This window comes from Epinephelus fuscoguttatus, linkage group LG22 (genome assembly GCF_011397635.1).
Source record: "Epinephelus fuscoguttatus linkage group LG22, E.fuscoguttatus.final_Chr_v1".
In the NCBI taxonomy this organism is placed as follows: domain Eukaryota; kingdom Metazoa; phylum Chordata; class Actinopteri; order Perciformes; family Serranidae; genus Epinephelus; species Epinephelus fuscoguttatus.
This window is the reverse complement of record NC_064773.1, coordinates 25,402,551-25,430,284: the sequence shown is the minus strand read 5'-3', so window position 1 is coordinate 25,430,284 and position 27,734 is coordinate 25,402,551. Positions and strand designations below refer to the sequence as shown.

The window sequence follows — 27,734 nt, the reverse complement described above, 5'->3', positions numbered from 1 at the left end:
GCTCTTTATCTAACTGTAGTATTCCATGGCATTTACTTTACGTAATGTGTTGGTGTATACAATAAGAGAAACAGCGTGGACAAGAAAAGGGGATGACATGCGACCCATGTTGCCCTAAGCACATGGTATGTCCTTAAACCTGCCAAGCCAGCAGTGAGCCTGGGGTTGCTTGCTTTTTCCTGGCACATCCATTCATAATTCACCATGTAAACTACAAAGGTGGATGGGTAAGTGGACATGCGAAGTACTGATGAGACAGAGAGGAAAGGGAGGCACATTTGACACTTCAAAGCATTTTAATGCCCCATTTACAGCATGAGAAATGAACATGCATTAGAATGGGTTTTTTACGAAAAAATCCTTTGTACCCAAACACAACACCTAAGCAGATGAGAGTTATAGGGAATGAAATAAAAGGGTGGAGTGTATGGGTGCTATGGATTTATTAGATGGTGAGGACAGCCGGCTCATAAAAAATGTGTGACATTGGGTGTACATGCACTCACCCACGTGCGACACAGCCATGCACAAACTCACTCTCTCGTGTACATGCACACACTGAGAGCTATGTGTTGAACGCTTTCATTTTGGCTTTGGAACTCCCTCCAGTTTTCCCTGCCTGGTCTCATGTATTTTTCATGCACCAGTTGTCCCAGTAGAAGGCCTGTGTGTCCAGGACGGGACTCTTACAAGGTCATGTTCTACACTAATACCCTGAAATGAGGGCTAACATCTAATATGAATATGTGCTTACACATCTCTACATAGGGGGAATATCAAAGTGTCCCTAGAAAACAGCAAGCTCATCCTTCTTTCTTTCTTTCTTTCTTTCTTTCTTTCTTTCTTTCTTTCTTTCTTTCTGTCTGTCTGTCTGTCTGATAACTGCTTACAGAAATGTCCAACAGAAGAATACTCTGAATGCTGTAAAGATGCTGGTAATGTTATTCATATCGACATTGACGTCACCGGGTTATACTACAAGTCCCAGAATGCATTGCGCTCGTATCTCGCTGCGCTGGCTATGCTGCTGCATTCAAGTACTCCTCGGGGCTTCTAACATTCGTTTGAATAAATCTCAGTTCCCGCCTGCAAACTCAAGCGGCTGTGATATAAAATAATAAAAACTCGGAGTGGACATCTTCATGAATCCTCTGTATTTGGAGTAATGAAACAGGCTGTTACTTTGCAGTGCTATGGCAGGATGAAGGGGTCAAATTATGTAAGTGTTCATCAATTTATAACTTGTTTTACATTGAACATTTGACCTTGTGTGTTTTGGGGGATTTGGCTGCACCTGTGGTGGTGGTCCTATTAAATGTGTTGTGTTACTAAGCTAGCCTACAAGCCCATGTCTAGTCTGCCAGTAATTCATCAAAATAGGATGGAAAAGTCAACAAAAAGCTAGCATGTTTAAACTGGGAGCTCTGTGTTTTTTTTGTAGGCTAGCCCCTCTGTAAGGCTGAGATATACTGAGAAAGAAAAATAGCCTAGCTGTGACGCATCTTCTTTGAACATATAACTTAGCTTACTAGCTAGCCCATCTTTCAAAAGGGAACTGCCCATTGGGGCTAATGCTAGTGGTGTTAGCCTTTTTATGCTACTAGCTCGTTAGCCTTAAGTTACTGTTAGGTGCTGCAATTCACTGAGTCATACTAGTATTAGCTTATTTATTGTTTCAAATGTTTTTGTTTTATTGTAAAGCAACCTTATTTCATTCAGTTAACACATAGCTATGTCACATAATGGTGGTCAATATGTTTTTGCTTGACCCATGCAGTGACTGAGCTAGTTTAAATATGTGCCCTTAGTGGCACCAATTGAAATTAAGAAAAGCTAATCATACAAAAATGTCAGCAATAAAAATGATTACATGTAATGCTAGCATGGTACTATTTTTGTGTTTTATTTACAGTCAGAAAAAGGCAGGTCATATGACATTTGAATAGAGATTACAGTGTTAATACAACCGAGCAAACTACAAGACAGAAATAGCCTTAATAATAATGAAATACAAATAAAAATAAACAAGAACAAAATACAAGTGGAACACAGATATTCATTCATATTCATACAACATTTTACATATATTTTTGTATAGAAAATTACCTCATTTAGAAATGCAGGCTAGTTTGTAAAAAGCAACATTTATTTATTTATTTTAATTTTTGCTAAATTATTAATTGAAAACTCCGTTTTCTTGTCCTCCAGTTGGAAATTGACCTTTATATTTTCATAATTTATCATAATTTTGATCATTATAAGTCAACCAATATGACAAAAGCTGTATGTTAGCATATGTAATGAAACAGCAAAGAACTAACAGTTTAAGGTTAATTTAAGAGCAAAAGTGTTGAAGTACGTCGATTTAAACCTCAAAGATTGGTACAGCTTTCATTTTTTCAGCACTGTTATGGCAGGAAGTTAAGAAATAATAGATTATCTAATTTTGCTGGGCTCTCCAAGTACACTGACTGACTGACCTCACACTATTCATATTTCCGACAGCACTTGAAGGCAGCACGTCTCCGTACCACTACGAGCAGCAGCAGCAGCAGCAGCAGCGCTTTCTCCCTCTGTAACCTAAACAATGACTCCTACTACAGACCGGAGGAAAGCACACCAATAGAATGCGTTACCCAGCACCCAAACCCTGCATTTCGCTGCTATTCCGACCACTTACTTAAATGCGCCGACCGTAAACATGTGGATACCTACGGAACATGAAAAATACGGTGTCGGTAAGTTTATTGCCTTTATGTGTTTTCCAACTGCTGTCCTCTGCGCTCACTCACATTCAGCTGTAGGGCATGTGTAAATGTGTGGATGGGTTTCTAGAGGTGAACATCTCCGGATGAAGAGCGGATTGTGATATGAGTGATTTATTTTTTTTTTACCCTCAGTAGAAGGCAGCATCAGCTCTGTTTCAAACAGCCCGTGATGAGAGCTTGGGTTTCATCCGACTGCCACATTGCAAAGCATAGGGTTGTCGCTCTGACCCCCCATGGTTTGCTAAATGAGCAGGCACATTTTGATTTCTGTTTTCCTACTCGTGATTTCCCTCTTGCATTGTCAGATCATAAACTAGTAGGTTATCTTGACTCAGAGGCTTTGTGTTTTGCTCTTGTTGTGCTGTATGTGTTTGAATGGGCAAAATCAGCTGCTCACCAGTCAGTCGCTGTGTGTCTGTGTATTTTGCGCAACCTCTGCCAGTTCTTCGAAAGACATACAAATCTCACAGAAAAACACAAAGAAAAGGCGTTTTATTTATTTGTGTGTATTTGGGGATTGAGATTGCTGTGGATCTTCAGAGGTCCTGGAAATGTGAGTCTCCCTCAGTGCATTGTTCCAGGCTGTCGGGGGCTCTGGATCAAACACTGAAGTGAGACAAACAAGCGACAACAACACAACCCAAGCCAAATGTAGAGGGGGGAGAGAATAAAAAATCCCACACAGACTTTGTCCTGTTTGTGTGGTTGGAATTTCTTCTTTACCCGCAAAAAAATGGGCTCATTGAGATGCGGGCGCTGAGAGGCGGCTTAAATGTCTCATAATTCTATTCCCCAGAGATATTGGTCTGCTCTGTGTGTGATGCTCTGGTCCCTACATGATCCCACAGCCACTGTGAAAACCAGCCAATAATCATTTTGTAATCTTTGCAAGGATGCCAGGAAAAAAGTGGCCAGTAAAAACCTCTTAAAATCACAGATATGATAAGGGATTACACACATTCTCCTTAGTCTTCCTTTCTTGTCTGTATCTGGTTGCATAATATAATCCTTGCTCCAAGGCTCTTCTAAATGTTGCTTACTGTCCAAAAAAAAGTGCCACCTTGCCACCACAACCTAAAATCAGTGAAGCACAGTGAACCAGAAACTAGCCTTTGGCCTTTCTCTGTCACAGTCTCTGGTCTGATCACTTGACTGCTGAATTTTCCCCTCGTATAAACTTGTTTCCGTTCCCCGTCGATGTCCATGTAAGTGCTAAAGACCTGACCTTAGTGAGAGTGCGGTTATATTATACTTAATCCCTCAGTGCACATATTTTGATAGCGCAAAATAGATTTATTCCACTTAGCCTATTAAACCCATCCCCTCCTGTCAAAGTTCACTTGGCTGGATAAAAGGTAGACATTTATTTTGGAGGCTAAATACTTGTCATTGTTTCCAAACTGCAAGAGTGGGATCTCCTAATTGGATTAAGTCTCTTTATCCCTTTTTTTCTCAATAAGAGCAATAACACTAATTTAATTGGTTGTGATTTCTTTTCAAAGACGTGTTTTGGCAACGGTGCACTTCTTTGTGGCCTGGTCCTTTTTTAGGAAGGAGCTAGGGTGTTTTCCTGTTATGAAATTCTGGTTACATGATACACAAACACTCACACACAAAGGAGCATTTGGAGGCACAGATTAGTTTCCATTGTGACTTCAACGTGTCACCTTCTGGTTAAGTGTTTTTTCAGAGTGACTTTCAGAAAGGTAGATAATGTGCTTCTGGTCTTTGGTTTTGTTTGTACTGTACATTCTTGATCACTGTCTGGAGAGGAATTCATTCATTCTGTTTAAGTGGATCAATGGAGACTGTACAGAGACTATTGAGTGTTTCTAGGGGGATAATAAGGGTTGGTCCATGCTACAAAACAACTGGTTCATATAACGTGTTGCTTGACCATATCATAAAGCGGAAGTGTTCATTGCTGTTCCAAACTGCCACACTTGAAGTTGGGGTGAGAAGCCATTACAGAGATGGTTGAGACTTTGTATTCATTTAAATTTAGTTTAAATACTGGAATAACTGCATCTGTCCAGACAGTCTTTCCTGTTTTGGTAATAAGCACAAAAAGGGACCGAAATAGATCTACCTCTGCACAGCTGGTCAACCACTGCGTAAGGTGCATGGATGTCGTAATGGCGCTTTAGGAAAGCTACAGATATTGTCAAAGGGAGCCCCTCTTTCAGTTCCTGTGTTGAAAGATGTGAGGGAAGTAGGGCTATAGTCGACCCAACAAAACCTTGGTCAACTGAAATCCCACCTACTTTTCAACCAAAGCGTTTTTTTCATGAGGCCAGCGTATTTTTTTTAATTCTTTGCAATGGGAGCGATGAGTATTGCCACTTTGCTACGAACACCAGAAGCGTGACAAGACGCTGATTGTCTATTCTGTGCTGAGTGCTGCATGTTTAGCGTATTTGTCTGGTCTGCGAGAGTTGAAAAGGGTTTGACTTTGGGTAAAACACTGCGACCACTCGTCACTCTCACTTTTTATCCAGGTGTCCAAGCACACTGGAGGACTGTTGGGACAAATGCTGCGTTCAAATGGAGCCAGTGTTTAGAGTCATTCACGAAGTCTTGAACTTGGAGCTCTCAGAAAATTCCCACTTCCAAAATCATGACTACCACAATGGCATTTGTAGGAACTCTTCTGGTGAACATGCTAAACACAAGCCCATTTGAATGCAGCAAAATACCACAAAGACCAACCGTCATCAACAGCAATGAATGGGAAATTAATACACCTATACCTGTCGGTCCGTCGTCTCTCCTTACGTGATTCAGCCTTGCTTTTATCCAGAGCAAGGGCAGAGCAAGTATGCTTATCGTGTGCTGACATTTTTAGCTCCGGATATTCGGTATGGTAGCAACCAGAGCATCTAAAAAAATGCCATGCCTCTAAAGCCCTCTGGCACTTCCAGCTATTTGTTTTCAGAAAGTAACACCAGTGATTATCTGATCAGTAAAAATGTGGTCGTGGCTTATTGACCAACCAGTCGACAAACCGACCAGAAGGTGTCAGCTTCAGAGGTAAGGGGGTTTCTAACGCTGTTTTACCTCCGGACAAGCACTTCTGATGAAGCATACTGGCGTCTTAAATCTCAACACAGAAAATTTTAAAGTAGCCCTGCATGAATAATTCAGTATTTATCAGGTAATCCCATCAAATAAAAGACTTGACATTTTCATTGTGCCGTTGCTGAAATATATGTGGCTTAGCTTGGTTATTGCAGTGTTGTTACACCTGATGAGGTAAAATATTCCATAAGCAGGTCTCCAAGTTCACTTATTTTGCAGAGGGAAAGGATAACCAAATGTTTATCCTTGTGGCAAAATAGCCTCGCACCAGTAATGACCATTGATCCTCAGATTGAATCCCACCCTAAATTATTCATGCCAGGAGGAACAGCTGTTGCCTTTCCACAGGTCTCCACATCTTACAGCAGAACACTCCCTGAAATGGCACTGAGCTAAATCACACCTCAGTAGAATTAACGTCATTGATCCACATCTGCCTTTACTTTTATGCCCAGGCCTATTGGGCCTTTCATGAATATCCATGCTGTAGAATTGCTGTGATATCTAAATATTGGTACAAGTTAGTGTCTACCTCAGCCATTTTAAATGTGATCTCCTCCAGGTGCTTTCAGTGAACATTTTATCCCCGTTTGACAGGGGGGCTGGCTAACTAAAAGGGCTTGGAAATCCTTGGATCCTTGCAGGAACATTTGATCTCAAGCCAAATCGAGATGAGATCAGAACGGTCTCGCTGTGTAATTGCAAGGTTGCAGCGTTTGATGTCGATTCGCCTTACTAGCGAAGCGGGGCCCGGGAAGGACGGGGGCCACTGCCATTGATGAAATATGAATGGACTCTCGGCGAGTTGATGTTAAGGCGCCCATTAGCCCACCAGCGGGGTGATTACTGGATTTTAACCTGAAGCAAGAAGGTTGGAAGATTGATGACATGATGTTAATATCTGATTCCTAAATGGACTTGGGATATGGAGACATTAGATTGAGCCAAGAGGGAGAGTCTTTTACATCAAAGTCATGTTTTTGAACAAAAGATGGGTGAGGTTGCTCGTAAAAATGATGTCATCAGGTAACAGAGGATAAATCGAGGATAAAAAGTGAGAAGTTGATGATCTGACATTGCTGGATGACAGATGTACTCAAGAATATCTTTCCGATCTGTCACAAATGTCACTGAAGACAAACACACTCTGACTCGATCACTGATTACAAAACATACTCGAGGCTGCATTGTGTCATGTCTAGAACAAACGTACAGTTAATGCTGCAGACAGACAGAGAGTGAGGCCTTTCTCTTCATTAAGGCCCCCTGATACAACCAATCAAGCATGTCATTGCTCATCATAATTTAGACACATAATTAAACCGTTTTAATGAGCTGGTTTGCATCCATGTGCGTGCAATTCTTAAACCTTGGTTTAGTGTACAACTCATTATTTGGGTGTCGTGCAAAAAAGCAACCAGCAGCATCAGATACAGACAGAATGGGAGAGGTCTGGCTGCGATGGAGGGCCAATGTCGAGGCTGAGGGTTTCACTGGTTCCTCCCATGGGGGGATGTCGCTGTGGTTGATGGGGGGTGGGGGGTTGATGGGGTGGTTGAGGGTGCTGGCGCGTGTCAGGGGTGGACTCATTGTCGGGGCGTCCGCCCTGCCCTGTTACCCCTAAATTCACCCTCCCTCCCGTACCCCCCACTCCACAGGGGATTAGCAGGTTGTTTTGGAGGAGGGCCCCGAGGCCCATTCCACCATTATACCCATGATTCCCTAATGCAGCAAGCCCCAGGGCGATGTATGTGAGAGGGTGGGGGGAGGGAGGCGTGGTGAGGTGAAGCCTACCAGCTTGTAATTGCTTCCTCGCCCGCTGCCTCGTCTCCATCTGCAGAGATAGCACCCCTTTCTCCTCCGCGTGCGCGCACACATTTGCACACACACTCACCAACGCAATCATTCAACATGGAGGGAGACTGGAGGAGGAGGATCCCTTGTGGATTGAACAGATGCAGAAAATTAAAAAAAAAAACGAAAAGAGAGCAAGGGAATTAACCGAGCTGTTTCCTGGTGTGTGCATCATGTAAGAGTTAAATAAATCTAAATGGACATGTGACATATGACAGGGCTCAGTGAGCATTTTATTCATTGCTGATTCACCCTGACAATAATAGCCATTGTAGCACAAACACGGCTTGAGACGTGAGGACAGAGTTGGAGGAATGCCACCGGTGGTTCGTTTGTGTTATTCAATTAAATCATGCTCTATTTATTACAGAGCCCTCAATTATGAAAGAAAACACCCAAACGGCACAAACATTGTCTGTTTGTTTAGATCCAGCACCGCCAGACACAAGAAAAAGACATAATTGTGTCATCTGAGATACGTTTTGTGGAAATGAAAATATTATACCTCCTTCCAGCTTTTCGTCACACAGGGGATACCCTTGTGAATCCCATTGGAGTCGGTGACACAAACAAACCAATATGCTGTAATCGTCTGTCCACATTCACAGTACTGTTGAAACAGGCAGCTTGGGGGGGAGCGTTCCTGCATTTCCACTCCAGTGGAAGGCTAGCGTGATCGCTGAAGGGAGCTGATGCTTCTGCTCGGAGATGGCCGAGTGATTTCCAGTTTACCAGAATGCATATGGCCGTTATAATGGCCATTATTTCACACAGGCTTGACGTGAATTATTGGTTTCAAATGCTCGTCTGTCTGGCGATGATTAATGTCTTTCTGGCTCACTTGCGCACTGGTTTGAGATCAGGAAATGAAGTGAGTTTTTTGGTAATGAGATTTTCTTTCCTTTCAAGATGGCATTTGTGTTTTTCTTAATCAAAGCTTTCAATCTGTTTTGCGAGCTTTAACGTTATGAAGCACTGTGCCTGTAGCAGGCCTGTTTTGGCGTGGTTGTGGTTCCCCTTTTCCTCGATATCAATCTGTGATCCCTGTGTGAGGGAGGTTAATGGGATATATCCTATTAGGAATTCAGCAGCTTAACTGATCAGTAGCGCTCCTGTAGTGGCAGAGAGTGTGTGTGTGCTTACGTGTGTGTGTTTCTGTCATCTGTGTGGGCCCGGGGAAAAATGACTGACATGCTATTTTCATAAACGAAGGGCGTCTGCCGGTGACAATCACTGTGATTGGCGGGTGAGGAGAGCTGTTTATGCGTCAAGAGACACTTGGTTTTTTTGTGCTCATTTACAGCAGGAAAAAAGATTGCCTGCACTGGTCCAGCATCTGTGTACTGTGGCTGTAATCCAGGCTCGCATGTATCGACCATAAAGGAAGTGTAAATTGATTTGTGTGAGCGTTTATGTGGGTGACCCTTTGCATCATATTACCTCAAGGCTACCATTTCCCTCTAAAGCTCACTTTAATAGTGACTACCTCTTCCTGCCCTTAAGTTCCTAAAACCAGTGTGCTTAATTTATTATTAACATGCTAATAAAAAAAGGGTAGTTCTACTCTGTTCAGGATAAATCTTACATCTTTAATGTATTATTGATGGCTAATAAAGTGTCAAGACTTGCTTAAAGGACATCTGCATAATTTAAGAGCATTAAGAGCTAATGGCAGTGGTTGTCTCTGTCTTCAATTATCCTGTTAATTCTTGAATATAGAATTGGCCCCTAACATACTCGCTCACACAGTCACAGTGGGGGATGTGTAACCAGTGGAGACTCATACAGATTGTTGTGGTGCAGTTCTTTGTTTTGCTCTGCAGTGTAATCTATTTCTCTGTGGGATGATTGACCCTCATCAGGCTAAATCTACGTCGAGGCAGTTTTTCCTCAGAGAATAATTCCTTTTAATTCTACCCTTTGTGGTTTCATAATGACACTAAGGACACATCCTGTATGTGCCCACACAGAAATGATTTGTGCTGTCTTTTGTTTTTTAGTTTTCTGATGATTGGCAAACAACAAACTGGTTCCCTGCCAATATCTAAGAAGAAGGGGTTGGACGCTGCTGTGTTCGTCTCAGTCTTATGCTAATTATCTGTATCAGCATATAGTAGCTGATCACATACATAGGTGCTCTCATTAATAATGTATGTGTGATATTTTCCAATGGTCTCATACGCACCCATACAGGATACTGATATCAGCATTTGAGAGTTTACAGCATCTGATGTTCGTTTTCTAACCAACACAGTGTTCAATGAGAGTTCAGTATGAGAATCAAGTACCAGTTTCATATGAGAACTGGTTCCGTATTGTCCGATTCATTGGAACTGTGTGCCTCAGAGCTTGTAAGTTCCTGCTATCAGTGACAGCATGTTTGTCAGACAGTTGTGCAATGCAAAACGATGATGTCAAACTCATGTGTCCATGCTGCTGGAAACTTGCAAAAAGAAGTAGTCATGGCAAAGAGGAAGAAACCGTCCAAAGCTTTGACACTCTATGCGTGAATGCCGTCTGTAAATATCCTTTGTTATAGTAAAAGTCATGCCACGTAGGTGGGCTTAGCAGACTTTTTCTTTGAAGAAAACATGAATAAAACAATTGCTGTACAGATATTCTCTCATTTCATCCATTTTTGATGATGACAGTCAGATTGTTGCTACAAGTAACTCGCAGGCTACAACCAGCTCAACTCGGCCATCAGCTCCCCCTTTCATGCAAAAAATTGGTCAGGAATCAACAAGAGAATCGATAAAGAATTGGACTGATGTGCAAAGTCGATAATGACATGGGTATCATAAAACTCTTATCAATTCCTATCCCTATTAGAGTCCTATAAACTTGTGTTTTAAATAACTGTGACCAACATGTACTGAGTGGAACATTAGACAGTTGAAAACTACGCTTGTCAGCACTCTCAGGTAAAGGTCATGGAATCATGGCAATAAGGGTTGTCTAGATATGCCACTGGCATGGCTAAAGAGTATTTAGAAACAAATGCCCATATTCTTAAATCAAGTCATCAAATATAAGTATTGGTTGGTACCAAAACTTGTCACTAACTTATTAGCAAGATATCACATTGACATTTTCAAAATATAACCCTTTGCGAAGGGTTAGGGTTCCCATCATGTTAATGAAAGCACTCCGTTTTGTAGTATGCCACCGTTACGCATTCGGTGGCATACTGGCACGGTGAGCTACCAGCTCCATCAAATACACCATGCTGGACTGGGTTAGTGGGTCAATCATACATCGCATTAAGTTGAAGAACAGTGAGTGGCTGTGAGCAAAACTGCACAAGTTGTCATTTTGTCCGAGATGTGGGTACAAAATTGATCTAGTATCATTTGACTTGAGTGGTTTTGATACTACTTTGTACTTGGTTATTTCGGTCAATCCTACCCACTTAGCATTTTCTAAAAGCTGTCATGCTCCTTCCACACTACATGGCATAAACAGTCATTTAAAACCTTGTGTCTACTTTGCAGAGTGTTTTCTAAACCACTAGATTTAAGTTGCACAAATCTCCAGCTTAGTGTGGGTGTAATGCCAATATGAAAGCACTAAAGACGCATTTGTGGACATGACCTAAATTCCATTAAGTGCCAAGATACATAACAAAATTGTCCCTCGAAAAAGTGTGGCTATCCGGTCAGTTTCTCCGAAAAGCATCACAGTCCAGTCCAGGTCGATGAGGACACTGTCAGGAGTTTATCAGCAAGACGACGGTCAGGAGCAATGTCAGCAAGACAGACAGTGACAGAGGATAAGGGTGAAAGGTCTTCAGACAGAAAGCTTGTAGACGCCATTGCTCGACCTTGACTGGCTGTTCAGTCACAATATTGTCCACACTGTGCTGGCCACCTCCTCTGTTCCCCCTTTCCTCTGCTTTTGTCTTGTAGTGCCTTAATTAAATGGAAATGCTTTTGTGATTCTGTTGAATTGATTTGGTTTACTTTGCTTCCTGTTTCCCCTCTTTGTATCATTGTCTCTCTCCCCCTCCACTCTCCTGCTCATTCCTGCAGAGTGAACTGTTTCCAGAGACGGCAGGTCACACTGTGATGACCCTTATCTCACTTTCTGCCTCTTTTTTTCTCATCTATCTCGCACTCGTTCCTTTTCCATCTGTTTTTTTATATCCCCTTCTTTCAGTAGCCCACTTCCCTCTATCTGTGCTGCAGTCTGTTCCACCTTTATCTTTCTTCCACATGTGTCTCTTTCTTTTTTTTCCACCCTTCCCTCTCCTGAATCCGCACTCACCTGTCCCAGATATCCCCAGATGCTGTGTGGGTTTGCCTCTTGTGCGTACAAGATTGTGTATTCAAGGATACATGCATATTTGTGGCTGATGTTACATACGTGTGCTTTTATGCTCGTGTGCACCTCTGTATGTTGTATTTCTGGGTGTGTTTGCAGCAGCCTCAATGGCCTGGAAGTCTGAAGATGATAAAGCACTACAGACGCCCCACAGGCTTTGGAGAAGCGCTGTAGCTACAGCAGATGTTATACATCTTTTTGTTGTGCTACATGCCCACGCTTGCCATCAAATCCTATGGAACGTGTTTCCTTTTGATGGAAGCATGTCATTTTGAAATGAGATTTGAAAACACCGAAAGCTGTCATTTGAAGTGGTCGCCAGTGAAAAATGTATCAAAGTTTTTAGATTAAGGAAACGCTGCAGTGGACAAAATTGAAGCATTTTAGACCCAGGATGCTCACTGTTTTGAAGATATAAAAAAAGACACTTAGTACCTATAAATATGAATTGACTGCTTGCGAAACCCCATCTCAGAACAGTGATTATCACATAGGCATAGATTTCAGGGGGGCATGTAGGGGACACATCACCTCGGTATTTAAAACATGCATTCCCCCCCACTATTCATTGTTTTGATGCAATTTAAGACACTTCCACCATAAATCAATGCAGAAAATGCAAGAATTGATGCACACGAATGAATCAGAATGCAGGAAATTAAGTGTTTGACGCTCAAAATTTCCTTGGGGAGGACCCCAAGTCCCCAGTTTTATATGTGCCCCCCATTCAGTGTGGAAAAGAAACCTACCCCCTTTGGTATATCCAGTCATACCTTAGTTTTCTTTTTTATCGCCTTTCCAAATCCAAAAAACCCTGAGCAAAGGTCTAAGGAATTGATCTTTTTCCTCATGTAAGCTGTTGCCACGTCTGGCTAATGTGGTGCTTTTTCCAAGGCCAAGGCCAAGACTTCATGACGATCATTAGCTAATGGTTCATGATTTAATGGACTGAAAGAGTTATGTTTGCTACATTAGCTGGTCGGTCCTGGGGAAGTTCAAACTCCAGCAACCCTAGCCAAATTTGTCACCAGAAATAGGGTTATGTTTGCCAGATTCATCAGTTCTCCCTCATCTTTAAAGCCATTTCTCTTGTCAAAGTGAAGTCTTACACGTATGTTGTTTCTAAAGCTAACTTTTAGCATGTCGAAGTAAACTAAGCATTCAAACAGGGACATGCTAGAACAATATGAAGTCCCTTTCCCACTGCATGAAAACCCACTGACACCCACAAACATCTGGCTTTTGAATTTATTGGAAAAAGTTACAATCAGAATTCACTCTCAGGGACAAAAGACTCATAGCAGTCGTCATATGTATTTATCTACTCCAGCTTTGATCGGCAGTGATGGAAATATGATGGGCTAATTTTAGCCCCTTTGCCGACACAATGCAATGACGGAATGACGGCCACCACAAAATACTGTATGTCTCTGTCCAAGCAGCGTTCGAACATCCTTCAGTATGTAGTCGGCTCCTAGTTTGAGACAGACTGAATAAGTAAGAGATATTAGGAGTAACCAGTGTAACATTTCACTGGCCTCCATGCTGCTTTCTACTGTTTATTACCCAGTTTCCCGCCCGTTGGTGACATTGAATATGACACACCCCAAAAAAGGTTCAGTAAAAATCTATCGCCAACTCTTAATGGATGAAAACAGTTAGCTAAACAGCTTGCATTTTCCTTACTAGAGCTAGCCTCAGTCCTTTAGCACAATCATGAACTGTATATGGCCATCAATTGTATGTTTAAATCGCTTCTGTTTTAAAATCAGTCAGCCTTAAACGGTATTTTTTCAACCACCTCATGCAGTTAGTGTTAATTACTGTAGCCAGCTAGCTACAGCTGATTAAGCCGTCATTTCACTCAACAAAATAATGCTAATGAAGAAACTGAGGCCTGCTTTAGTATACCTCTGTGTGAAATCAGAGACCCAATATTTCAGAGTGGCAAACCTGCCAGTGTTTTCATTGTAGATTGCATTATGTTCGCTATGCAAACAGGAAGCCTGACAGGGGTAGCGACTGTACTTAAGGGATACGGTCAGTTGATAAATCATCCTTTACAGTTTTTCTGGATCTGTCTGTCATAAGTCCTTTGCTTTGAGTTATATGTAGCAGGCAGACAGATGGTCTGTTCACGTTTCTCTGAGTTTGGTTTCTGTCTCACTGTGTCTGTTCTGTTTTTGACCTTGGTACCTGTTTTATCAGTGTTTTCTTAATGGTGGAGACAGCTGTTAGCGTGCTGGCTGCAGTGCAGAAATGACACAAGAATGACTCTACCTTCTTGTCATTGATGCCTCTCTGTCGATTACGTCTGTCTCTATAAAAAGCACTGGTGTGAATTTTGTTGTCTTTTCTTGTCTCCAGTCATCTTCCGTTTTTATCCTAATTATATTCTGTGCACACGTATTTGAATCAGAGCAGATTTCTAGTGATGATCAGTTTAGAATTGACCATGAAGATCTCTGCGGCAAACAGAAATGCTTGCACACATACACCATAGGTATGTCATATTAGTGTTACATTGTGGTGTATATTGACTGTGGGCTCAAGAGCTGTGACTGTGACATTGATCGGTTTAGATCCCTCCCTCTCTCCTCTGAGATTGAACTGTTTTCCCGTCTCCATCACTCTCTCTGTCTCTGTAAAGTTCACATTGGGAGGATCAGCTGCTGCCTGGCTGATTTCTGGGCAGCGGCCTCTCCGACCTTGGCTGCTATTAGCTGTCTTATTACCCACACAATGTGTGTGTTCGTGTGTGTGTGTGTACACCTCCAGTGCGGCTGAATCGGTGTATATACGGACGTTACATCTGATCTTTGCCCCCTTTGAGGTGCATGCATGTGTGTGCGAGGGGTCTGTTTCCTTCCCTCGCCGTGCCGTCGAGATGATGGCCCGGCTCTCCTCTGCACGTCAACCTGCTGCATGCGAGGTCCTGGCTCGCCGCCCGTCCTCCTCACCTCGCCTCTGTCAGCTCCCCTCACTTCCTCTCTCCGCCCGCGCACAGAAAAGCCAGTTTAATGTCAGGTTGACTTTCAAAAGGCCTTTTCATTGCAGCCCACTGCCGCTCGCTTTCACTACAGCTTCTTTTTTTGCAGCCAATTTGAGACTGAAGTGTTGAGGCCGATTGCAATTGATTTTTGGCGCGCAAGACTGCTTGGCTGATTGAAATAGCTTCATTCCATCCAAGGAGAAGGTATAGGATGTATAGTATTCTACATTTGGGGGGTTCTTCATTTAGATTTATGGGGCGAAAGAACAGAGGACTTACAACTTTGAAATGAGATTAACTCCAATCTGGGTGACAAAGCTCCAGAATATGATTACTTTGAAACTGACTGCTCTGCTCAGCTGAACGATTCTTATGAATTCCAAAATTAATTGTGTGGGTGTTGTAGAGTGTTATTGCCTCAGAGAGTCTGTTTAATTCATCAGGTTGACTAAATCTCCAACTGCGACCCAGTTCACTTCTTACGTCTCCTCTTTTCAAACCAGCTCCTCTTCGGGGACTGTTCCCATTTGGAATGTTTATCCAGTTAAGAGGAAAGCCTTCAAACCACGCAGAGACAGAAACAGATTTCTTAGTTAAATACTTGTCTTGAATTAATAAGCCCCCTAAACATCTAAGGCGCTGTATTATTTGAAGATTTGTTTGTCTGAGGGGAGAAGACCAAGTGTCTTCCTGCTTACTGCCTCTTATCGTTGATTGAATGGGGCCTTTTTAGCCTTTATAGCAACACCAAAGGTTGGCATCGCAGCGGATTGTTGGGTTGATTGGCTTTGTTTGTGCTCCTTTTTTGGAAGTTGCACAGAGGATTTCTTCTGTTGATTCAGTAGGCTGGGTTTTACTTCTCCTGACATGTTAGACAGAACTGAAGACATTTTATGGAGTTAAAGGAACAGTTTGAAATTTTGGGTAGAAGGCATATTTGCTGTCTTGCCAAGAGTTAGATGTGAAGATTGATATAACTCTCATGGCTGTATGCTAAATCTGTCGCAAGATCGAGCATTAGCTTAGCATAAACACTAAAAGAAAGGGATACAGCTAGCATGGCTTCATCCAGCCCCTCTAAAGCTCACTAATCAATATGTTATACCTCATTTTGTTATCCCATAGATTGTATGAACCATGATGCCATACATTGGTTTGTAGATTCTTGTTTTGAAGCCTCAAATTTGGCATTTTAGCCATCGCCATCTTGGTTTTTTAGACTCAGGGGTGACCATATTTGGACGTGAGTATGGACCCTTACATTAGCTGCAAGCTTATTTAACACTGTGCATTTACAGCTATGGTTAACTGTAATAATGCTAATGCTATTGTTAGCTATCAAAAAATAGGCTTAATACCGTTTACAAAATGTGCTTCACAGAAAAACTGAATATCCGACTCCTTAGAGGGTCTTTAAGTACCACAAAACACTGAACAAGTATTTTGTAGGCAACCAAAAAGCTACAGTTAACTTTCATAAACTGGAAATACACTGAAACTCTGTAAATCTGGGGTTACATCTTGGTTACGTCACCTAACCAGCATTGTCGTCATGGTAGCTACTTGTCACTTTAAGTCTTAACACTTAAATGGATGATTTATATAAGAATTAGCCCCCTGGACAGTTGTCGTGTATGGGGAAATTAGCTGTAAAGGTCAAAACCTGCAAGGTTTTTGCAGGCTCTTGAAGGCAGCTAGCTGCACTTTTCATTAGTTGGCTTCACTTTTTTTCTCAGCACAAGTTTGTGGGATTCATATACAATTTTCACCTTCTCTGCGCCTGCTGTTTTGCTCCTCCATCTGTGCCCAGAGTACGCTCTGTGCTCTGAGAGTGTGGTGCAATGAATTACGGTATATATATGGTGGTATATATATTCCAACAGTGCTCCTAATGAATAGTCCAGTTCCAAAAATAGAAAATCAATACGTGGTGGTAGATGTTGTTATCATGGCAGGTCGTCACAAATAAATAAATTGTTGGGAAACCCTGCAATCTTTTATCAGCTCTCAGCAAGAAAGTGAATGATATTGTTTCACAAAATGTTAAGTGAGAACCCCAAATCCAGTGTTATTCAAAGTACTGATGTTGCATCAGCTCTCAGACAGCATGACAACACAGCACTAAACCAGGCACCAAGGTTACTCCAGGCACTGGTATCATTTTCTTTTCCTCCTGCCAGGCGTTACCAAAAAAAGACAACATCCAGCCACAGTGGGACTGGCTTGAAGTGGCCCTGTTTGCCACAAGCCTAACCTCTCTCCAAGCATCCACCTGGTGTCTTAATTTCCCCCCTTCCACCACTCGCAGCCTCAGGGGAGGGAGACGGGAGAACTAAAAGCAGAAAGTGGTGCTGCTAAAAGCGGTTGAAATGGATCCCCTTTGTGTGGGGGCGAGAGGGGAAATGCGAAGGAAACCCCCCCTGCTGTGGAAGCCTTTGTGCGGAGAGTAAAAGCACTCGGTCTGGGTGATGGCGGCGGATGGCCACCTCGGGCAGTTGGGTCAGTTTAGCAGAGGGGATGACAGGAGAGAAGATTTATTGTTTGTGTATGTATGCTGGCTACGTACACAATATTTAGGCACAAAACGTGATCCGATAGCAGCTTCCCTCCCAGGGGATGGTTCTCATACCTTCAGAGGCCCCTGGCTATTCTTGCTAACAAGCAATTTGTGTTGAGAGCTGGCCTCAGATAAAATATACAGACGCTGGCATGGAAATAGTACAGAAGCTTTGATGGGAATGAAGAAATGCCCAGTTTTACTGGTATTTATTTAAAATCCTTTCTGATAGCAGATGGTTTTGCTGGTTAAGTGATAACATACATTCCAATAGTGGTGGTTTCTGTTTCATACTCAAGGGCATCTGAATGTTAAAAATAGCATCACAGCTGAACTGGAAGCGTTTTCTTGGATAGTAATCTGTTAATGGATCAATAAAGGAAATCTCTTTTTGGATCATGTTTCCCCTTACCTATTTATCTACTGCCTAATGACCTGTCAGTGGTTCCATTTTGACCTTGATGGTCATTACAAAGCCCAGTATCATATTTCCATCTTTGAGAACTTTGAGCTTTTTGAAGATGCTTTCATGTCGTTACAATAGTTAAACTTGAAAGAGCCGCGAGATGGATCGCTTAACCACAGTGATTTATGTCTGTTGTCTCGAATCCCGTCCTCTTGGCTTTGTTTACGCAGCACCTCCAGAGCTCGCTGATACGCAGCTACAGCAGTGAAACGAGGCGTATTTGTTTTCCGTCACCCTCAAAAATAAACTTAATTGGAGTAGTGAAAAGCAAAACACATTCTTCACAGCCAGCATACATGTGAGCGGCTCGCATGCCGCAGCAGATGCCCAGGCTGAGGCAGAGCCGTGCATTGTCTTCCTTCCTGTGTCTCTCTCTCCGTTCGCTCAGACCAGCCCGGGCCTTCTGCTGTGCCGTGCTGACATAATGAGTATGGGGATGCTAAAAATACTGATGCACAAATGGAGCATGCTGCAGTGCACACGTTTATGACATATGTTTTAGCACGGACGCTGATGCTGCTGTTGTGTGCTCGAAGCAGAAAATGAACTTTTTGGTTTGTGATTCTGATAGAAGCGCAGCTGTTTGCTTTTTGAATCATTAGTGGACAATAACCTGGACGACGCACATTCACAATTTCTTTTTTATTCTAAATTAAGTTCAGATCCAGCTCTTCGGGCGCAAGTATGCACTCAGTTTGACATTTTGTAACATCCTGCGTCTGCATTTCCTCCGGCCTGTATCGAGTTCAAAGGTTAGTGTGGTAATGGTAGTGATTGAATGGGCGCTTGGAACCAGGCCATTGATTTGTAGGGGAATGTTTCCAGGCATCATCAGTGGTGATGCGTCACCCGTAAGCTCCCCCCGGACCCTCATCTGGACTGCAGCCATAATCCTCTTTACACAGGCTGTCCTAATGCACTAGTAACCTTACCATCACCACCACCTAGGAATACAGACTGGGTGACAGCGGCTGGCTGTGACTGTGCTTGTTTGGCACATAGCTGTGAGAGTGGACACACTTGACCACCAACATGGAGGCAAACAAGTGTGCATATTTTAGGAATAGATAAGGCCAGCCTTCAATATTACTCAACCTAAATACAGATGATAACATCAGTATTCAGTCCATCTTCCTTTGCAAGGATTTGCATCCCATAACCACACATAACCCTAATCTTTAACAATATATAACTGAAACCTGAATGCAAGATTGGTTGAGCTTGTTTGGGGTGGGCAGAGCTGTTATTAAAAGCCAAAGAGGTATTGATGTTTTCCTTTTACATGTGTGAAGAGCTTTGTCTGATGCATTATGCAGTTCACTGCCTTGGACAACAGTTGCAGCATTTGTATGTAATCTTGCATGCGATACAGTTAGGGCTGCGATTAATGATTATTTTCATCATTGATTATTGTCATTATTACCTCAATTAATTAAGGAGGTTATGTTTTTTTTGATTCAGTTTGTTTGTTTGTTTGTCAGTAGGATTACACAAAAGAGAAGAACCCATTAAATTTGAGAGTGGATCTGACTCATTGGGTGATTACAAAATAATTTTTTATGCTTGTTAGCCTTGAAAGATCAGGCGTTTGGTCTTGGCGAAATAAATGCTGTACATCCTAAAATCTAAGTTCATAAGTGACAAAACAGTAGAAATTGCTTCATACTGAAAGTAGTCATTATGGAGCACTTGTTCGAAATGATTTTGAAATATCTGGACATACATTGTGGTTTTGCTCGCAGATTTGCTTATTTTAAAAGATTGTTTGGTTTATGAAATGCCAAAAAATAGTGAAAAGTGTCCATCACATACACTTTCACCCCAACGTGAAGTGTTCATATGTCTAGTTTTGCTGGAACTGGGGAACATTCGGCAGTTTTGGTGAAAGAAAAAAAAGATTCAGTTATTATCATAAAAATTGACAATTAGTTTTCTGTCAGTCTACTTTATGTTTATTAGTATTTTAAGCAAGGGATGGGAATCAATAGTTATTGATACCAATGCCATTATTGATTCTGCTTATCTGTCCGATTCTATATTGATTCCCTTATTAAAAAATCTACTGTGACATCGGATATTTACCCTCAGTAATGGCCATAGAGTGTCAAAGTCATAGCATTCTTGAAATTTCAGGATTAAAAAAAAAACTTTCCCAGACATCACAAGCATCACTGTTGTTGTCTCTTTTCGTGAAATGAAGCCACACTTTGGACCACTTCCTTCTTTCTGCCAAGACTCCCTCTCGTTGCAGGTTTCCAGCAGCTTAGATGCATGAATTTGACTTCATTGTGTTACGATGCAACTGTCAGAAACACAAGCCAGTGTCAGTGAAAGGACAACTGGAACTGGAACTGGAACTGCTTCTCGGTTCTCATCCCTAGTTTCAGCTCTACATACATTCAGAATATTTGATATTACCCATTCTTGAGAAGTGGGATGAATCCTACCCGGAAAAAAAAAAACCTTGAAGTTATTGCATATCAACACACTAATTTCGTTTCTGGGGTAAAACAGAATTTTTTTAAACTTTGAACTTGCCCTTTGCCAGAAATCACCCTTGTCCCCAACAAGAGTTTACAACTGCAAAAAATTTGAATATGTATTAAAAGCCCTTAAACTCCAACAATACGTACTGATAACATCAGTGTAAAAAAAACGGACTGCTGTAGCCATCTTTGTTTAAAATATATTTTTGTGAAGATGTTGGCTCTTAAGAGATGTGCCACAGAATTCTACAAAAACATAATTTAATCAGGATTAAAGGAGTACACTACATCCTAAGGACTCCTGTCTCACTTCCTGGTTTCCAAAAAGGTGAGAATGCTGCCCAGGTACCTGTAAGTTTTATATCTGACTCAACCATAGCTTGTCAACTCTGTAGCCCTTCTAAATCAAAACTAAATATGAATTATGGTTTAAAAATATGTATTTTGATTTATAAAGAGAACTCTTAGCAACTTGGAAAAATAAAATGGCTATACACAACAACCCCTGATCTTACCCCTGACATCCATTATGTGTGCTGTTGAGGAAAAACTTAATCACTGGGAGGTTGGCTGGGCTGACTGGGAGAGGTATATAGCTGTATCAGAAAAATAATGTTAGAAATATTGCGACATTGAGTCATAGTTAGTGCACAACATGATCAAATGAATGTGTAAATGAATGACTGTGCTGTAATCTCACTTACCTTGGCACTATCAACGGCACTTTAGTTGTCAGCTTATGTTAATGGGACAGCTATAAATTAGTAGTTATATAACGGAGATCTAAAGCTCTAACTGTGCGGGCCTTTAAAGCTGATATTGACTGATCATGATGGTTTTACTGTATATGCATTTAATGTTCCAATCATGATCTGCCAGGCTTTACCGAGCACCACACAAAGAGTGAGGGGAATGTGAAGGGAGGGAGAACTGAGAGGTGGATATGGATGAGATGGAGGAGAGATACAGCGAGGCGGAGAGAATCCGACAGACACAGAATGTGATGGTTGACGGGCTGTCAATTGACGGTCCACGTGGAGTTCCTCCTTGGAGTTGAGCTGCCAAGGCTGGCAGAGCACCGTCCCAGTGTGTCTCTATCTGCCCGTTTGTGTTTCAGGAGCTCTCTCTGTAGCTCATTAGAATCTTTATACTTTCTTCCCCCCCAGGGAGCGCCAGGCGTTGAACGGGCACACAAATGAGGCTACCTTTCTACTTTGTGTAATGGTGTTCACCCGCAACTGTGGGAGGAGAAAAACAAAGATGAAATTAATCACTCCAGCCTCGTCCCTCCCACTTCTCTCATCCCTCATCCCCCTTCAAGTGCACAGCTCCTGCAGACTTTTTAACTAGTTTTATTTAATTACAGACAGCGTTAGGGTGCACACAACTGCCGTTGACCTAAATCAGGAAACTGGGGCGTTTTTTTTCCCTCACCCCCTCCAACTTCTTACTCCACTCCATTGATTTTGTCTGTGTGGACCCGAGCACGGGCAAATTAGCTGAGCAGGGCCATCAGTTTGACACTGGCTCTCAGCGTATGTCTCTCAGCCTGTCTCGATGCTGCATCTGAAATAGCCCAGTTTAGCCTAGCCACTGCTCCCTCTTCTCCCAATTTGATCTGGAGGATGTGTAGCAGAGTTGGGAATCTTATCCATTTGGGGTGCCTGACAGGATGAGAGGCGTTATGAAACTAACTGGAGGGTAGTCCCTTTGTTCATACTGATGTCGTCGCAGTAATGGACAAGATTAAGGCAAAGTGTGAAGCAGCTCCTCGAGCTAAAGAAAATTCAAAGCAGGCGCTGGGGATTTTCTTGTGTGACAGTTGAGTATCGGTTAATTATTTTTACGGTTCGAGATGGCTCGAGTGGCTACTCTCTCTCTCCCTCGGTGTCTCCCGCTCAGTGTAGCTCTTGGCTGTGTGATTTCCTACGTGGTTTGCTTTGACAAACACAGCTCTGCTCCGCAGTCCCTTTTGCCCAAGTTTGATTCCTGGAAGAGAGCGTTCCAAACCACGGTGGTTCTCTCTCTTTTTCTCCTTTTTTTTTCTCCCCTCTCCATCTCTCCGAGCACAAAGTTCTCCGACCCCTGGAATAATCCTCTCTGATCCGCCAATGGCATGCAGTGCACAGGAAAATAGCCCTGGCGACAGCTGAACCCCTTAGCCCTGCAGGAATGTTTGACCACGTGCGCACACACACACACAGAGGCCATACATTCACGCCGGGCAGAACAGAGCGCTTCATTCTAAAGTTGGCTGTGCTGGAATCAGTTGCAACCAGCCATCCGCCCTTGTTTACATTAGCGATTTTGCTCTCGTTTATGTTGACTCTGGATGAACATGAAAGCAAATTTGAGAAGCGAGTCACCTCTTGGATTTTTACACGAGGCCTACATTTCCTGACAGCAAGCGCCGTGCAAGGCGTAGAAGGAAGGAAACCCATTTCCCACAGAAAGCCATTAGACACTGTAACACAAGTGATTTCCCTGATATCATTTTGATACCCCAAGTTTGTAGGCGAGAACAATTGTGTGAGTTTGTTTTCGTGTGTTTTCTGATCTGCGCCATTACTTGCCCATATTTCGGTTTGCGTGCATGCGTGCGTGTGTATGTGTGCGACATCCATTATTGATCTGTCTAAGTTATAGCAGATGTCAGAAGTACTGGCATTTTAGCAAGCCGCGGAATCCAAGCCTCGTTTTTCAGTTTTCAGTGTGTGAGGCTCTCTTTATAGGAAAGAATGAGAATCAGTGCCAATATAGACACGGACACACACTCACACACACGCACACATTCATTCTCCATATCTTGTGGTTCATGGAAAGCGGAATGCATATCACATGAAAACATTTTATTTTTATTCTGAGGCTTGGGCTAGATGACAGATCCCGTACTTGTCATATTTCTTGGTTCAGTCGCCCCTCTTCGCTGTCGCTCTCTTGTCATTGTTAGCGCCGCTCTATTGTAGTCTACACGGCCTCCTCTGCTCTTTCTCGACACTGCTGAGCTCGGAAGGACTTGTGGCAGAGCTTACAAACTTTTGCTGTTGCTTAGGATTGCCTGATACCCGGTGGTACACCCTGCTGAAAGCCATTGCTGAATGCTTGTTTTGTTTAAAGGCCCTGAGGATGTTAAACTGTATTGGTAACAGATTTGCATTTGAAATCAGACTGTAAACTATGGACTTGTGGGAAACAAAATACTTTAGAAACACCCTCATATTTCCCTCTGTATAGATAATTTTTAATTTATGCAAGAACCACAGCCATGCTCAGACATCTCTCTTAGGTATTAACCAGAATTGGCAGTATTTTGTGGTTTGTGTTGTGTGGTGTTGCTGTGTTGACGCAAGTTCATTGGTTTCATGTTTAGTAATTTAATTTCTTCCCTAGTTGCTCTTCCTCTTCTTTACTCTCTCTTACATCTCTCCAGCAATTTATCGATAGGAAAACAGTACAGTGTTTCGTTAATTTATTCATTAGGTTTCGGTGGCAGTATTTAATTTTGCATGTGCACTGTTTTATATCTGTTGTAATTTTCTCTGTGCTGATAACTTGGGATTTAGGATGGCTTATGAGACCATTCACATTGTGATATGGTGTATTTTTAAACCTGGATTTGTAGGAAGGTGTCAAAGGGAAAACATGTACACACACAACCACACAGATTAACTGTTGAGTTGGGCTGGGTAGTGAACTCTGTACTTTTAAGGGTACTGACCGCATAATAATATCAGTACTGCTGAATACCTATTCATGTTAAATTGGAGAGAGCACATGTGGGTGAGAACTCAGGGTTTACTCCATGTTCACACTGAAGCAGAAGCGCAATGATAAGTCAATTTAGGTGCAGCTGCTCATCAGCAGTCACCTGGCTGTTCACACCAGAAGCGCATTTCTTTGCGCCGGTCAGCGGGGGATCACATGTAGAGCCTTGTCTGTCTGTCTGTCTGCTTGTGTGTGTGTCTGGCTTCAAATATGTAGAAGCACAGGTTGCATATTTTAACAGTTATTATAATCACGTGTGATCATATGTAATATATCCTTTATATCCTTCATAATAGATTATCAGTGTGTTTTCCAGTCAGATTCGCTCACTGCTCAAAGCAAAATAGACCAGACTCCGAAACTATCATTGCAGATCACTAGCCGGCCACTTAGCTTGGAGCCTAATAGCCCAACTGGTTAACATGGGCACCATAATGAAGCAGGCAGTGCTCCACGTAAAATCTGGTGCTTCTTCGTCCAGTGTGAATCCGGCGATAGACAGGAGGCGGGAGTGCTGCGAAGCACCCTGAAGCCTGGAAGCCTGGAAGCCATCCGGGGTCCCTCAGTTAGCTTCCCAGTGAGCAAAAACTATCTCTGTGGCGGCAATCTGCCATGGTGGTTTAACTTCAGTCAGGAAGCAGAAGCACCCTGAAGCTGGGAAGCAGGCTTTGGAGCCCCAGGGCAGCTCAGTCGACCGCTCCATTGGCTGCTCTGTTGGCCACTATGCAGGCTGCTCTGCAGGTCACTCCATTGGCCACTCCATTGGCTGCGTCATCGGCCACTTCATCGGCCGCTCCATTAGCTTCTGAGTGAGCCAAAATTCTCGCTGTAGCACTGATCTACTGTGATAGTTTTGGTATCTTTCAGTTTCTGTTGGTTTCTTTCAGTGTTATCATCTCTAAATACTTAATTCCAGGTATAGGCACTGGTATCAGTAATTCGTTTAAATGTGAACAGTCCCCAGCCCTACTGTTGAGTGTTCAATCTGTCCAGCAAACGTCTTGCTACTCTGCACACACCCAGTTAATGGTTGCTGTCTAGCCTGTCTCTCTATCATTAAACAAATCATCCACCCATCCATCACATATCTCTCCAGTCTTATGTCCATTTGATTTGCTGAACATGTTATGCTTCACAGATTTCATTTTACGATGTTTGCATAGCTGTCCTTTTCCCATGTTGAAGGAAGGTGACATAAAGCTGCGGATTGGTCCCCATTGTGAAGCAGTGGCTATGTTGCTGGCTGGCTAGCTTAGGTGATAATAAGGTATGCTCCAGTGGCTTGTATTTGTGTAGCACCTGCCATCTGTGTGTCCTTGAGCGGGGCCACTATGTATGTGTGACGAGTGTGTGTGTGTGTGTGTGTGTGTGTGTGTGTGTGTGTGTGTGTTTCAGAGTTACTTCACGCTGCCACTTGCTGTGAAGTGTTTTCAATTGCCCCGGCTGTGCTCGGAGGCTATCTCCGTCTGTCACCGTGTGTATGTGTGTGTGCCTTTTGACAAGCACAGCGCACTCACATGTGCACTTCGTGTTCGTGTGACTGCGCAGGTTTCAGTCAGAGCTTCTTCCAGTCTCGACCCCACGCAGTGAATCTGAGCACACATCTAACACCCCGACCTGCACCCAGTGGCCCTTCAGCTCAGTGCAGACGACCCACACTGTGGTCTTTTCATTCACTCTTGTGCTTTTTATACACTCCCCCAGTGACTCGAATCACTCACTGATGCTTCACCGCTCTCTCCTCTCTTATACAGTCTCTCTGTCTCTACTTGTCACTGAGCTCTTTGTTTCATCTTCTCAGGAGGAGAGCAGAATGAAGGCTACTAGGCCAGGACGTGAAGTGAACATATAGAGTACTGACTGCACAGTATTTGGGATACTAGTCCAGTGGGGGTTTCTCTCCCTCGTCTGTTTATGAGGTTTCTTTTATCCTCCATGTTTTGTGTTTTATTTTGTTTGTAACAAACTGGGCTAAATAAGACTCTGAGTGGTTGGCAGCATGATTGCCAACTTAGAGCAGACATGGAAACAAGTAAATATAATTGCTTCAATTGTCTTCAGCTCTATAATTAGCCTTAGCCCTATCATCAACATGGCAATTTTCCCCCTCCTCCCCACTTTCTTTGTCTTTGTCTCTTTTTCTTAGCAGTCTAGTTAGTGCATCTTCTGGGAAGCTTAGCATTTAGCGGTAGCAGCATGGGGTCATTTTTCCATGGCTAGCCGATATCGTGCTTCAAAGGAACATGTTCAGTCAGCCTCATCGCTAATGGAAGACTAGATGAAAATGGCTTACGAGGTTGAAGTCAATATTAACCCCACGGTTCATTGCTGACATTTATCTTTTTGCCCTAGCTCTCCTCCTTGAACGTCTTTGCTCCCAGCCTTTTTTTCCCCTCTTGTTAAATGTTTCTGTCTTCCCCATTTTCCAAAGTTACATTTGACCTCTTTTCACCTTCTCTCTTCCATCACTTCAGTGCCCCTTTATTTTCATTAGTTCTTCAAACCCGTGTTGATCGACCCAGCTCCCAGGCTAACCTTTCCCCTCCTTCCCTTCTCTCCGTATGTATGTGTGTGTGTGTGTGTGTGTGTGTGTGTGGCACTTGCGGCATTGCTAAACAGATGAGGCAGAAGCCTGCCTGCCCATAGGGACGATGTTAACACCATCTCTTGTTTAGACTTGGTAAGATACTGCTGGCATGTATGCGCACAAGTGCACTTTACCACACAGACAGACACATGCACATGGACACATTAAGATGCCACATCGATACCAAGGTATGTGTGTGTTTATAGCAAGAGACCAGGCTGTGGTTTTTCACGGAAATGCAGCTGAAAAGTCTCTGTTTTCATTTCCTCTCTGCCCCCTGAACATAGCCCTTTACCCTAGAGAGCTAGAGTGTGTCACTGCCCTTTTATTACCACACATGCATGATAGAGTTACCTTTAAAGTACATTTATGTCTGTATTCGCTCCCATTTAGCGCCAGGAAATGTGGATGGATCTCATTCTGCAGTGAGGAATGCTGAACAATAGTTTTAATTTTAGCTCAGAGGAGGTGTTTGTGTGCGCTATTGAGCTGCTGAAAGTTCATTCCTTGTCTGTGGGCTTTTGTGTCACAGCTCACACTCCACAATTGAGAGCGCAGCGGTGATGTTGTGGCGGCGTGTTGCCTTATCAACAAATCAGCGTTGAAAACACCTCACATCTGTGTGTAATAAAATGGGTAAGTTGTTCCCAGGCTACCGTTGTGCAACAATCCAGTGGGTTTAACTAAGAAGAAAGCCTCCATATGGTTGTTCATGGCTCAGTGCAGATTTAGAGATGCTGGGCTACCCCCCGCTCACTGTGCTAACATCATGCATGGTGTGGGTGTGCTTGTGTGTGTGTCGTGTGCCTCTGCAGACCTATGAGTGCAATCTCATGCATGTATGCATGCTGAGATACT

The 27,734-nt window shown here is 42.9% G+C and overlaps 1 protein-coding gene across 7 annotated transcripts in view; it reads left to right on the top strand.

The window, feature by feature from the left end:
* Window positions 1-2,513: 2,513 nt before the first annotated feature.
* dock4b (dedicator of cytokinesis 4b) overlaps window positions 2,514-27,734 on the top strand; it is a 171,982-nt gene continuing 146,761 nt past the window's right edge. For all 7 annotated transcript variants that reach the window (XM_049566555.1, XM_049566558.1, XM_049566557.1 and 4 more), the window contains exon 1: window positions 2,514-2,738. In XM_049566555.1, the coding sequence (XP_049422512.1) occupies window positions 2,702-2,738 (37 nt within the window). In that variant the 5' untranslated portion in view covers window positions 2,514-2,701. The remainder of the gene's footprint in view (window positions 2,739-27,734) is intronic.